General features: G+C 42.1%; 1 protein-coding gene across 2 annotated transcripts in view; it reads left to right on the top strand.

The window, feature by feature from the left end:
* Positions 1 to 12,577, top strand: part of ADAM10 (ADAM metallopeptidase domain 10) — a 47,764-nt gene that overhangs the window by 377 nt on the left and 34,810 nt on the right. Inside the window, exons 1-2 of one of the 2 annotated variants that reach the window (XM_065688587.1) lie at positions 2,031 to 2,231; positions 10,225 to 10,375. In XM_065688587.1, the coding sequence (XP_065544659.1) occupies positions 2,177 to 2,231; positions 10,225 to 10,375 (206 nt within the window). In that variant the 5' untranslated portion in view covers positions 2,031 to 2,176. Of the gene's footprint in view, positions 1 to 2,030; positions 2,232 to 10,224; positions 10,376 to 12,577 lie in introns of those variants that run through there. The other variant, XM_065688588.1, reaches the window with a different exon arrangement.

Raw genomic sequence — 12,577 nt, 5'->3', positions numbered from 1 at the left:
CGTAACTGTGCTTACTTACACATTTATGTAACTTCTCCCTGCTGTACCTGTTTTGGGGGGGGGGGGGGGGGGCTGGAATTTGAGGATTTGTTTTTTTCATTCTCACAGGGCAATAGGGCTGGAAAAGGAAAAATAAAGGATGAGAGTTTAAACTGAGTAACTTGTCACAAACCCTAATATAAATAATAAATCTTTGGGTGAGCATAGTTGAATGTAAGAATTAGCATATTGACTGCCAAGAAATTAGTATCTTACGTGTCTTTATTGGTGATCTGGATAAGATAATTGAATGCACCCTCGGTAAATTTGCAGATGACAGCAGCTTGGGTGGGAGGTCTGCTGGAGGGTAGAAGAGCTGTGCAGAGGGAACTGGACAGGCTGGATAAATGGGCTGTGGCCAGCGGGATGAGGTTCAACAAGGCAAAGTGCCAGGTCCTGCACTTTGGGTTACAACAACCCCACAAAACGCCCCAAGGTTAGGGAAGACTGGCTGGAAAGCTGCTCGGTGGAAAAAGACCTGGGGGTGTTGATTAACATACATTGAACATGAGGCAGTTTGTGCCTGGGAAGTCAGGAAGGCCAGGGGCATCCTGGCCTGTATCAGCAATAGTGTGGCCAGCAGGGCCAGGGCACTGATTATCCCCCTGCACTGGGCACTCTTGAGGCTGCACCTCAAATCCTGTGTTCAGTTCTGGGCCTCTCTGTAGAAGAGGGATAATTGAGGTGCTGGAGCACATCCCAGAGAAGGGCAGTGAAGGTGGTGCAGGATCTGGAGCACAAGTGTGATGGGCAACAGCTGAGTGAACTGGGGGATTTATTTTGGAGAAGAGAAAGCTCAGGGGGGACTTCATTGCTCTCTACAACTACCTGCAAGGAGGCTGTAGTGAGGTGGGGGTCTGTCTCCCAAATAACAAGTGGTAGGACGTGAGGTAACAGCCTCAAGCTCTTCCAGGGAAAGTTTAGACTGGATATTAGGAAAAATCTATTCACTGAAAGGGTGGTCAGACATTGGAACAGACTTCCCAGGAAAGTGGGGGAATCACAGTCTCTGGAAGTGTTAAAAAATGTAGATGGACGCTCCTAGTGACATGGTTTAGTGGTGGGCTTGGCAGTCCAGGGGTAGAGGTTCGACTTGATGATCTTAAAGGTCTTTTCCAATCCTGTGAAACATTCTGCCATAATGGTTCACATTTTATCTTCACTGGAGGATTTTCCTTTACGCTTGAACCATGAAGGTTGCTCAAGACAGCCTCACAATGAAGAAATCCCTGTTCAGTGGGGGCAGCTTCAACATACTGTGACACGCAGAGCACCAAGAGAAATAGCTGACTTAAAATAAAACTTGAAAAGTAAGTAAATTGGTATCTGCAAGGAAAAATGTGATCGAGGCCAACTGATACAGCCAACCGATGGAAGGTATTTACACTTCCATCACACCTCCTTAAAGGAAGGGGCCCAAGGCTGCTCACACAAAGGTGTGAAGGGGCTGAGAGATGCTGCTCGGGTACAAGCCATGTTTGGGCACCAGCTCGTTCTTTTTCCCCGAGGACGCAGACCCTTGCGGCCCAGAGAGATACCGGCACCACTCGGCCACAGCAGAGCCCTTCAAGGGTCCGGGGGCCACAGCCGCTCCGCCTCGCCTCGCCGGCAGCCCGAGGGGGGCGGCAGGCGCGGCCTCGGCCTACCTCAGCCGGTACGGCGCCCGGTCCCGGCGGTGCCGTGGGTGGGATCAGCAGCTGACGCCTCCCTGGTTACAGCGCTGAGGAAACCCGGCTGGCCCGGGCCCGCGGAGGCAGCCGGGAAAGCTCCGCCCTGCCGCCATCGGGCGCCTCCCCTGACGTGACGTCCTGCCCCGCCCGGGGGGCGGTGAGCCCCGTTCCTCGGGGCCCCGCCCGTTGTGTGGGGAGGGAAACGGGGCTGCTCGTGCGTCCTGGGCGTGCCCTGCGGCCCCGCCTCGCCGGTGGCGTCGAGCGGGCGGCCGGAGGAAGCCGCGGAGCGGAGCTTAGTGGGGCGGGGCGAGGCGGAGCGGAGCGCTGCCGGGCGGGGGGCGCCGGGGCAAGCTCGGCGGGGGACAAAGCGGAGGGAGGCGCGGAGCTCGTCCCTCCCCATCCCGGCGCGCGACAAGGGCGGATGTGCTGTGGGTAGACGGCGGCGGTGGGGCCTGGGCCCGGTGAAGATGGATCTAGCGGGGACGATAATCCTGCTGTGCTCCTGTGCGGCAGGCGCCGGAGGTGAGGACGCGGCCGGGCCCGCCCAGCCCACGGAGCCCTGGCTTGGGGCTGCCGGCCTCCCTCCTTCTTCCCCTCTTCCCTGATCCCTCTCCGCCGCGGCGCGGCTCGGGGCTGGGGGCGGCGGGCCCCTCTCCCCTCAGCGCCGCGCCTCAGCGCCCCGGCGGCAGGCCGCGGCTGGGCCGCCGGCCCGGGCTCTCCTTTCTGTCGCCAGCTCCCAGACACGTCCCCTCCATCCAGCCCAGGCTTGCTTTCTTCGCCGCCTGTGACCAGCCCGGCTCCCCTACCCCTTTCCCGAGACTTTTTTCCGCCGAGGTCCGACCTAGCTGTTCTCTCTTCCTCGGCCCCTCTTCCCTGCCGCTCTCGGCTGTGCTTCCCTTGCCCGGTTCTGTGCTCTCGGCTGCGCTTCAGTTGTTCGGGACTTTCCTCACGGTCCAAGTAGCCACTTCCCGGTTACCTTCCTCCTCCCCGCCCCTCGCCCGCGGACGGAGTTAGGCGGCGGCTTTGGGGAGCAGTGGCGGGCCCCGGCGGCTGCTCCCGGGAGGGCCGGGAAGCGTCACGGCGAGTGGGGGGAGCGGGCGGGCGCGCAGGTGTTCCGCTGCCCGCGGAGCGCCTCTCACCTCCCCTTCCCTGCGGCCGCTTCCCTGACCCCGAAAGCAGGAAGCGCGGGTAGACGGAACGCTCAGATTGAGGAAAAAAGGCGAGCCCGGGTTTTTCCCTGAATTGTGACCGCAGCTTCAAGGAGGGTCTGTCTCCCTCTCTCCTAGGCCACAAGAAAACATGCTTGGGTTTATGGGGACACGTAACTTTGTAATGACTCCCGTTATGAGTTGATTTTCAGCAGGGAAACTGTTAGAGCGGTTTGTTGACTGTGTCTGGTAACGTTTAATTGGCCAAATGATGGGTGGGAAGTAGTTTCAATTTTTTACAAGGGTAGACTTTGGAAAAGGTGGGCTTCGGAGGGTATTTCTAGAGGAGGGTGGGTAGAGCAGCCTGAAAGTCCTCTTCTCCGTTTGGCACCTTTCCTATTTATGTGGGCTCTGCATCTGTGTACATCAATACCTATGTATTAACAAAGAATCTAGCCTTAAATCCTGGTCTTTTATATGTTATCAAAAAGTAACATCAAAGTATGTGGAAACTTTGGTTGGTTGTACTTGTGGCTAAGCAGATGAAAAGCAAGCTGATTTGAGTGGTCAGAAGTCATCCCATTATTTATAGGATTAGGAGTGATATACAGAAAAGGTTTTGGCGATTTTTTGTTAAATAGATTCTTGTAAACAATCAAGATATTTTAGACTTAATTATTGGCATTCGTTTCAGGGCCTCTTTGTTTTCTGAACTAAACAGTGCTGGCACAGAATGAACACAAAGTGATTCATTAACCAGTTGTGAGGGTTGTTCCCACTGTTTAATGCCAGGCAGGCAAATATTCTTTAAAGTCGTAGTAAGCATAAGTAGTTTCCTCTGGATATATAGAAGCAAGTTCATGAAGTGTATTTTAATTTAGAAATTCATGTTAATTTTTTTCTTTGAGAGAAGAATGGGCACCTTCATCATCTCTAGTACTAAGAAGCATACCTCACTAGCAGGTAACAGAAGTACATCTCTTGGTGTTTATCAGTGAAGGTAAATGTCTAAAGAAAGCTTCATAATACTGGACAGAAATCTAGTAGTGGTGTCTAATACACATGTCTGAAATACCCTATGAAACTTTCTGGTAAAAGTCTCGATGTAATTACAAAAGACTTACCATAACTCTGTAGAATTAAGATTGTTTTTAAATATTAGAACTTTCTGTTTTAACTGCTCACATTTGTAGAGTTTACTGTATTTTTTTTTTTTATTTACTGAAAAGATACAGCTCTTTATTTGCATGCTTTTCTTCTAGGCAGGCATTAATATCTGTGTGAAAAAGGGTAAATTCGTGATTCTTAACAGTTTTACTGTGAGAGCAGTGCAGACTGGAAACAGCTGAGACCCAGCAATTTGCCTTGTTTCATTTGTGGACAGTGCTCATTAATTTTCCACAAATCTTGAAGCTAAGTTATACTTGCCTGTAATGTTGTCTAGTTTTAAGCATGCAGGTATATTAAGCAGTACTTAATTATCTGTATTTTATGGTGTTCTTTGGGGAATGGAAATAACTGATTGAATCATTCTACCTGAGCACCATTAGGAAAAAAAAAGGGGGGAGGGAAGGAGAACAGAAAATATGAAAAGAGAACTTACGAGATCCGCCAAAAGCTTAAGTTTAAGTAGAGTGATCATGCTTTGTCTAGGCTGATCAGATGCTGACTGTGGTTACAAATCTGTGATAAATTGCTTGTATTCACTGGTACAACACAACACACCCTTCTATGTGTTGCTAGGACTTTCAAGTAGTGTGGTGTCCTGTGCTGCTGGATATTGAAATACCTATTTCCCTGTGAGCATAGGAGAAATTCTGTTTTTTCTGGACACATGGGGGAGTTGTGGGAAGGCGTTTATGAGATATTGGTGTCTGGGCAATTTAGTTTGCATCCTTGCTATAAATTGGGAAGAATACTAGCCTTCATTAACATGGCACTCAGCCTCAAGCATTCATCTGGGGTTTAAAAGCATTATGAATTCTATATGGCTGGATGAGGCAGTGTCTAGTAAAGACAGCTGTCAGATGGTTGCTTCAGAAATGCCCAAGGTAATTACAAGTAAATAAAATCAGGTGTTTAGTAACTTCAGAATACCGTTGTTGGAAAGCCTAAGACTGCAGTTTATTTTTGCTTTTGAAAGAATCTAGAGGTTCAGTTATGCAGCATGGCAGAGCCACTGTAATGAATTACTGCTGTCTGGTGGTTCTGCCTGGCAATTCATTCCCACCTCTCCTTCTTCACTGCCTCTTGTTTGATAGCTTGTGGGAGCCAATTCAACTGCTGATTTAAACAAAATAAATTAATCATTTCCTGCCAGACATGTAACAGTTTATTGTGCAGACCCAAGCCCAGTGGGAAGAGCTGAGACTTGCACAGGGTGGAGAGGAAGAGGGTAAAACAAAAAGAGGCCATCTGCTTACACTAATGGTGCTGTACTGTCTAACTGTGCCCTAAATGTAAGTTTTCAGTGAAGGGAAATGATCTTGACTTGGACTTTTTGATTTCATGTTTTTATTTCACTAAAAGCTAACTTGACCAGAAGTGTGGGTTTTCGGCCAAATCTGTTTTAGTGCCAGCACAAGGGAAGAATAGAAATGGAGTAGACGAAAAAGGGCAGTGCGACCTGTCCTTCTGCTAGCAGCTATGAAACTACAGCCTCAATAAATTCTTCAGCAAGATTTAAGTCTGGAGGTATATGGTAGGATTACTGGCTTTCAGTATACTTAAGCATGGAAGGGCTAAATCTGAATGCTTTGTACGCTCTTTAATGTCCCATGTAAAGGGAACATTTTTTTTTAAGAGAAATAAACTTGACATTGAAAACTGCTTGTAGAAGTGCATCTAGCTTTGATTATTTTAATTAAAATTATAATAATCTCTTAGAGATTTATCATATGGTGGCATTTCAAATCTGCAAATTAATTATGACAAAGTAAAGAGAGTTGTCTAGTGGGTTAGCCTGGCTGCTGAACAATTTCTGATAGTCTGTCAGGTTGTATTCTGGGCTTTATTATTCACTAACAAACTTGAGTTATATTTTAACTACTTGCCTTTGTCATGCAAATCTTAATGTGAGTTGTTTAGTATAAACCTCATCTTTTAGAACAGTGCATACTTGATTTATCCTTTTCTGGGAAGTTAAATGTTATCTTTTACCACAGTACGTACAAACTTTAATGGCTTTTTATGTTTACATTGGTAAACCTTCAGTAGTTCTTTACCAGTCGTCTTTATGTGCATGAAGCTAGCTTCTATAAGGACTTCCTCCATAATCTTTTGAGATGATTATGAATGTTGAATATTACGAAAGGGATTATGTGTCAGTTGCAGACTTTAACTGCTATAGCAATGTTAACATTATACATGCTTCTGGAATTTAATGTTCATTTGAAGCCTTGATTTCAACCCTGTCTGAAATCCCTTTTCTAAAAAGCAGTAAAATAGCATATGCTGTAGGTGATACATAGCTGCTTTTGTTTAGCAAGAGGAGAGCAGCAAGAGTGTTTGTGTTAAGTGTACACTATGAGAGTACTTAAAAGATAAGGAGTTCTTTAAGTTTTTGAGGAAGGGAAAAGAAACAGCATTGTTTCCCTGCATGATCACATAAAGTATATAAATTCTGGTTAAGAAAAAGGTGTTTTGCTTAAAACCCTCTCCTTTTGCATAGTAGAGAGAACAGTTATAAGGCTGCTTAATGTCAATAGTCTTTTGCTGCCTTGTAACAGTAGTTAGCACTGAACAACTATTTGTGATTCAGTTGAGTGTAGTCTCTCAGCTTTCCACATGGTCATGAGACCTGGATTGGGTGCAAAGTATTACTGGGTCATCAGTAAATTTTCATGCGTTAAAACTTTTTTCCTAGGTGCCTGAAGCTGTTCAAGGAGTACCTCACAATACTGAGGAAAAGAATGGCCTATAACAATATAAGGAATGGCTTGTTAGAAGCCTCCTACCATAGAAAAGTTGTAGATAATTTAACTTGTTAAATAGTCTTGGGTTTATGGAGCACATAAATTTTCACGTTCTGCAGTGTACTAACTGCTGAGTTCTGATCAAGTTTTTAAATTGAGTTATTCGTATCATATTCTAGGTTTAGGTTAACTTTTTAAATTAAAACTTCAGCTAAGTTTTAATGTATATCAGTTAATTTTGAAGTTTATGTTGACACTTTGGGTCACGTATCTGGATATATGGAAAGCATGTATCTGAAGTCCAGTTAATGCATATTGTGCATCAATTTGCTGTAACAGGGGGACTCAGATTAATCTTGTTTGGTTTATAGAAGTTCTTGGGCCATAGGAGGTTTTTCTGCTTCTGGGATTATGTTGAAACTTATTACAGAAACATCAGACAGGTACAGCATCCTTCATGCTGCAAATTCCTCATGCTGGTTGCTGAAACTTTGGATTTGTCCTGCATCTTATTTTGATTAGATTTTTTTCATAAATGTTTAGGATACTTACGAGGTTTCTGGAAAGCTGGATGAGGATGGACTTCTATTTTGGGACTAGAAGTGAGAGGAAATTAGAATTAAGTTGGTTTTTCATTGGACTGAATTTGCACTCAGCAGTGAAGAGTCAACATTTACAGAAGCCTACAGTACTGCAAGGAAATTTGAATGGGGTTTATCTGTAGTATATAATAACTTGAATTTTAAAAAGGTATAGTAGTATCTTGTGCATGTTGTTAAATGCAAGCAATGCATTTGGAAATATTAATTTACTTAGTAATTTGTGTGTTGCTCATAGAGCTTATTGGCCATCAAGTGCTATGAAATGCAGTTATGCAGTTCCTATGATATGGAAAAAAATCTTAAAATAAATCTTATACTCTTCATGAGGATATGGTTGAAGATTACTGATTCAACCTAGAACTGGAAGAACCAGCAGCTTGCACTTTCTGTGTTCTAATTTCATATGCTTAGTATAGATAAGATTGTGTTTGTGTACCACAGCTTTCAATAGACAACTTGGGTTTTATGTGGCTGACAGCTGAATTTGTCTTCCTTGTGAAAGACTGTGTTACAGCTAGTACAAGTGATGCTATATATACTGCACTAAGTTTGTCTTTGTATCATCACATTGCATCTTGGTGAACTAGAAAGGTATGTCCAACTTCTTTCAATAAAAAGCAGTAGTTCACTGAAACATCTGAAGTTTTGGAATATGCTTTTTCAAAGGGGTCATGTAGGGAAGAACTTCTGTAGCAATTTTTACTAAATATTGACAGTGCTGAAACATTCCTTCTACAAATACATTTGGCAATATATTGCTGTCAGGTTGCTTAAAAGAAAACTTGACTTTTTTTACATAATAGCACTAAGATGGTGTTTACCTTTGAGGGGTTTGATACACAAAGTAGTTTCTGTAATGAACAGTTGATTTGCTCTTCAGAAACCATTGCTTGTATGGAGTGACAAGGGAAGAACTGATTGTATATTTGTTACACAAAGTGTGTAAAAGAATACTGCAAGGCTTTGTTTCAAACAGTGCTAATGATTTTATGCTAGCCTGCTGATAAGTTATGTATCAAAACGTGCACTTCTTGGAGTTTTGAAACATTATACATAACTTAATATCTTTAATTCTTTGCTGGCTTTAGTATTTAGTATATCTAGAAGCAGGACATAATTTGGGTCATAATCTGCTTTTGAAACCAAGAGCACTGAAATGATCTCACTCTTGACTCTGGCTTATGCATATAGATATCTAATTTTCTTATAATTCGATATTTTAAACTGTTTAAAAACTGCCTTTCACTGTGTATGTTAAACATACTGTGTGCGTTATCTGCATTGCAAAGACGATTTGCTCCATGAGTTGTTTTTTGGGTGGTTTGGGTTGATTGGTTTTCTGTTATATTGGGTGTGGCTGGGGGAAGGGTTTATTGATAGTAGTTTTCTTTCTGTCGGGGTGTTTTTCCGGTATTTCTCCACATTATTTTATGCTGTTGGAACTTCACTTCTGTCTTTTTTTGGTGTGATCACAGTTACTGAGTCACGTCACCTTAATAATTCCTTCCACAGTATCTGTGTTTACTTCTGGTAGGTGGACAAAATATTTTTCGTGCATAATGGTCTAGTGCTAGTGTTTGATATAAAAGTGTTGTAAGACTTGTGAAGAGTGTTGAATGTGCAGAGGCAGGGGATGGAGAGCTTGGTGGCAGTCAGGATATGAAGATACACTTCTTGTGAAATACATGCTGTACTGTCTGTTTATTGTGCATATACTTCTATGATTGCTTGAGTTAGATTAACTAATAAGTCAGTGAATCCTGTGCGGAAACTGTGTACATATTTGAAAGAAGTGACCAGAATTGGAATTAACCAAATATCTGTAATGCATATAGTGGTTCCTTGTCTGGAGGAAAGTAAAGAATGTTAACTTTTTTATGGCTTCAGTTCTTGTGATTACTGGCCTGTTGGCTGTTTGGTATGCAGAAGTACATCTGAGGGGTATATTTGACAGGTGTCTGGGCAGTGCAAGGAGCTTTTTAGAAAATTTCAGCAACTTGGAGTGAAAAATACTATATTCTGGTAAAGTATCTCCTGTCTAGTATAAATATAGAGCTCAGATGGTGATTCTCTGTATGCATGTCATAGCTCTTTGAAGAGCTCTCAAATGTTAGTGTCTCTGGTCAGTTCTGCATGTCTCTTCCTTCATCAGGATAGGAGGACCAAAATCTTTCTGTGTTTCCTGTAATGCACTCTCAATGCAAAAAATACTACCTTAGCAGGAAGCATCCGAAATAGACCGAACTGGATCTGCGTTTTTGGAGATACATCTTTAATAAAACAACTCCATGTGATAGAACATCCCTTTTCATACAAAATGTTGTGTTGCTAGATGGCATGATTTCCTCTTAATTTTTCTGGATATTTGGCACGTGGAACGTAAACATTCTGTGCAGATACTTTGGTGTCATGAGTGCAGAGTGAAGCTGGAAGTATAATACTTGTAGGGAACTAGAAGCAAGGTGTTCTGCTGTTGCACTGCTTGTGTTTGTGCCACAAGCGCATTTCTGAAACCTGTCTCAAGCTTTTTTTGTCTACAGTGATGTAGGTTGCATTGTGAATTAATTTTGGAGTAAAATAACTAGTTTTGATAGAACTTGGTAGAAGTTGTCTTCCAAGGTCCAAGTAAGTCACTCTAACTGCAAGTGTGCATTCAGTCTGTGGGACCAGGGTAGATTAAATTTCAGGGGTCCAGAGAAGGAAAAAAGGAGTCTGAAATGCATGTAATAGGGAAGTTGGGTTTTATTCACCTACTGTTTTACACCACAGGTGTGCTATACCTGGTGTTGTGATTATAACTGTAATAATTTCTCAGGCATGCTAAACTTTACTTTTTTTTTTCTCTTTTCAGGCCAGTATGGAAATCCCCTGAATAAGTACATTAGACATTATGAAGGATTATCTTATGATGTGGATTTGTTACACCAAAAACACCAGCGTGCCAAAAGAGCAGTATCACATGAAGATCAGTTCTTGCACCTAGATTTTCACGCTCATGGAAGGTTAGTGATATTTCAAAAGGTATTTGTTTAAAGTATTTTATTCATGCATGTGTTTGTAGTGAAATGTAAGTGGTGAAAGACAGCCATAAAACTAGTGCTAGCTAGAATACACTAAAATGCAGTGCATATAGTTTTTATGAAGTATTTGCTCTGAAGTCCAATGTAAGTGTGAAAATGTTGCTTGTAATCACTTAACTCAAACTGGTAGTAACTATTAATGCACTTTGAAGCTTAAACAATGAAATCATACTGGGAGCAGAATGGTAGTTGATTTTGAGTTTATAATGCAGCTTTGGTATATTTTTTACAAAAATACTGCCTGAGGAGATTTAATTGAGAAAAAGTAAAATTTCAAATTGCACTTGAAAGTACAAAATATGCCAGAAAAGTGTTCTGTTTCATGTGTAATGATGTTGTCTGCTTTCTGTACTTTTGTGGAATTTGGCTATTATTCGATGTGGGGAAAACATAATTCCTGTTGCAAGACTTGTTTTGCCTTTCATTTAATGTGTGATGGTAACACATCAGATATTTGGTGTGAGCAGCTGAAGTATAATTTGTGGGCTTCACTTACGATCTTTTTGTAGTTCAGAATTCTCTGCTGTGTGTATAACTGAGGAGAAGCAGGAAGAAAAATTGGAACTTGATAAATAATTGCTAGCTGTATGTAGAAACATAGTAAGTTTGACAGAGCAAAGGTAAAAGCAGGTTTCCTTAACCTGTTTTTAATATTGTTTTATGAGTAAGTGTTCTGCTTCTGTGCTGGCCTGTAATTTTTTCGGTGTTGCTACTGGTGGTGTACCCTGTAGTGACTGAATTTCAGTGAATGCTCCCCGAAGGTTAGCATTAGGGTTGTATTTGCAAGTTCTCCAGAACTGCAACCCAAATTCTGAATTTGAAATTCTGTCCTTAACACCACATTTTTGGTTGTGATTTTTTAGTCTCGGAAATTCTATTCTTTAAAGAAGAGCCATGTTGCCACTGAATCTGCTGTAACTTCACAGGCAATTTCTAGTCTTTGCAGTCTAATGCTGCCACTTTTAAACTGCAGGCTGATGCTTAATTTAGACTTACCAAAGTGTGTACTACTGCAGAGAGGAACAGTCCTGTCTGCGTTCCCAGCATCATCTTTGTGCTAGCACTAGTAGTCTTAAACCCATGCAAGGAATAGGATCTGGGAACTCATCCAGCTGAAAATTATTTGGCAAAAAAAAAAAAAAATCAGTATGACTCGATGGGGTGATGCTGAAGCCATTCTTTTGGGGAGCAGCCCACATTTCAGTCCACTTGAGCAGGTTCATCTTGTCATTGGTAAAGATCCCATAGTACTCTTTTGTAAAACAAAGCTCTTAGAATGTACAGGCTGAGCTATGTTAATAATGTGGGCTAAAAATCCTTACAGTGTAGAACTGTTAACCATATCTATGATAATGAGGTCTAAAAATTACTTCCTCTCTTGCTTCATGGATCTTAGTCACACCAGACTTCAGACAAAAAGGTTTATAAAGATTTTTATAACAGCTGCTATTACTCATGGAGGAGAGTGTTGGTGTTTATATGTGGAATTGATTCTAAATCCCTATACTTTGAGGCACAAATCCATCACTAACTGAGGAGGCTGAATGGAAACTTACTATAGGGTCAAACCAGTCCATAATTTAGGATTTTGGTAGCTTCCTGTGAGACACAGGAAAAGGTATAGTTGACAGGCTGTAAATTTAGTCCACAAATTTCTGTTAATAAGTCTGAGTGTGCTCTTACAAAATATTTTCATTTTTCCTTGAACATGAATTAGGAAGGGTCAAGTGAATTGTGTTTTACTTCATACAGTCTAATAGCTTTGAAGGTGTGTAGCAGTTTGAAAAATTGTAGTATAAATAGGATTGCCTTTTTGTAGTTGCAGCTAGCTTATTGTGAATAACTACTTATAAGTGATGGATCTCATCACCGAGAGCACCAACAGTAAAACCTTTCTATCAGATATTCTAGCAACCTTGTGGTAAGGTAGAAAATAAAGCTTTTGCAAAATATTTAAACCATTTATATTTAGCCCACAGACTCTTAAAGTGTTGTATTTAAATACAGGTGTTGAAACCTAGAGGCATTCAGTCAGTGTGTAGCTTGAGATTTTGAAAGGTTAAACCTGATTTTTTTGAATGGCCTTATACCAAATGGTTAGTTAAGGCTTTGCCTGGGTGTAGG

The sequence above is a fragment of the Lathamus discolor genome, chromosome 8, assembly GCF_037157495.1.
Source record: "Lathamus discolor isolate bLatDis1 chromosome 8, bLatDis1.hap1, whole genome shotgun sequence".
Taxonomy (NCBI): Eukaryota; Metazoa; Chordata; class Aves; order Psittaciformes; family Psittacidae; genus Lathamus; species Lathamus discolor.
This window is presented reverse-complemented; position numbering and strand designations above follow the sequence as displayed.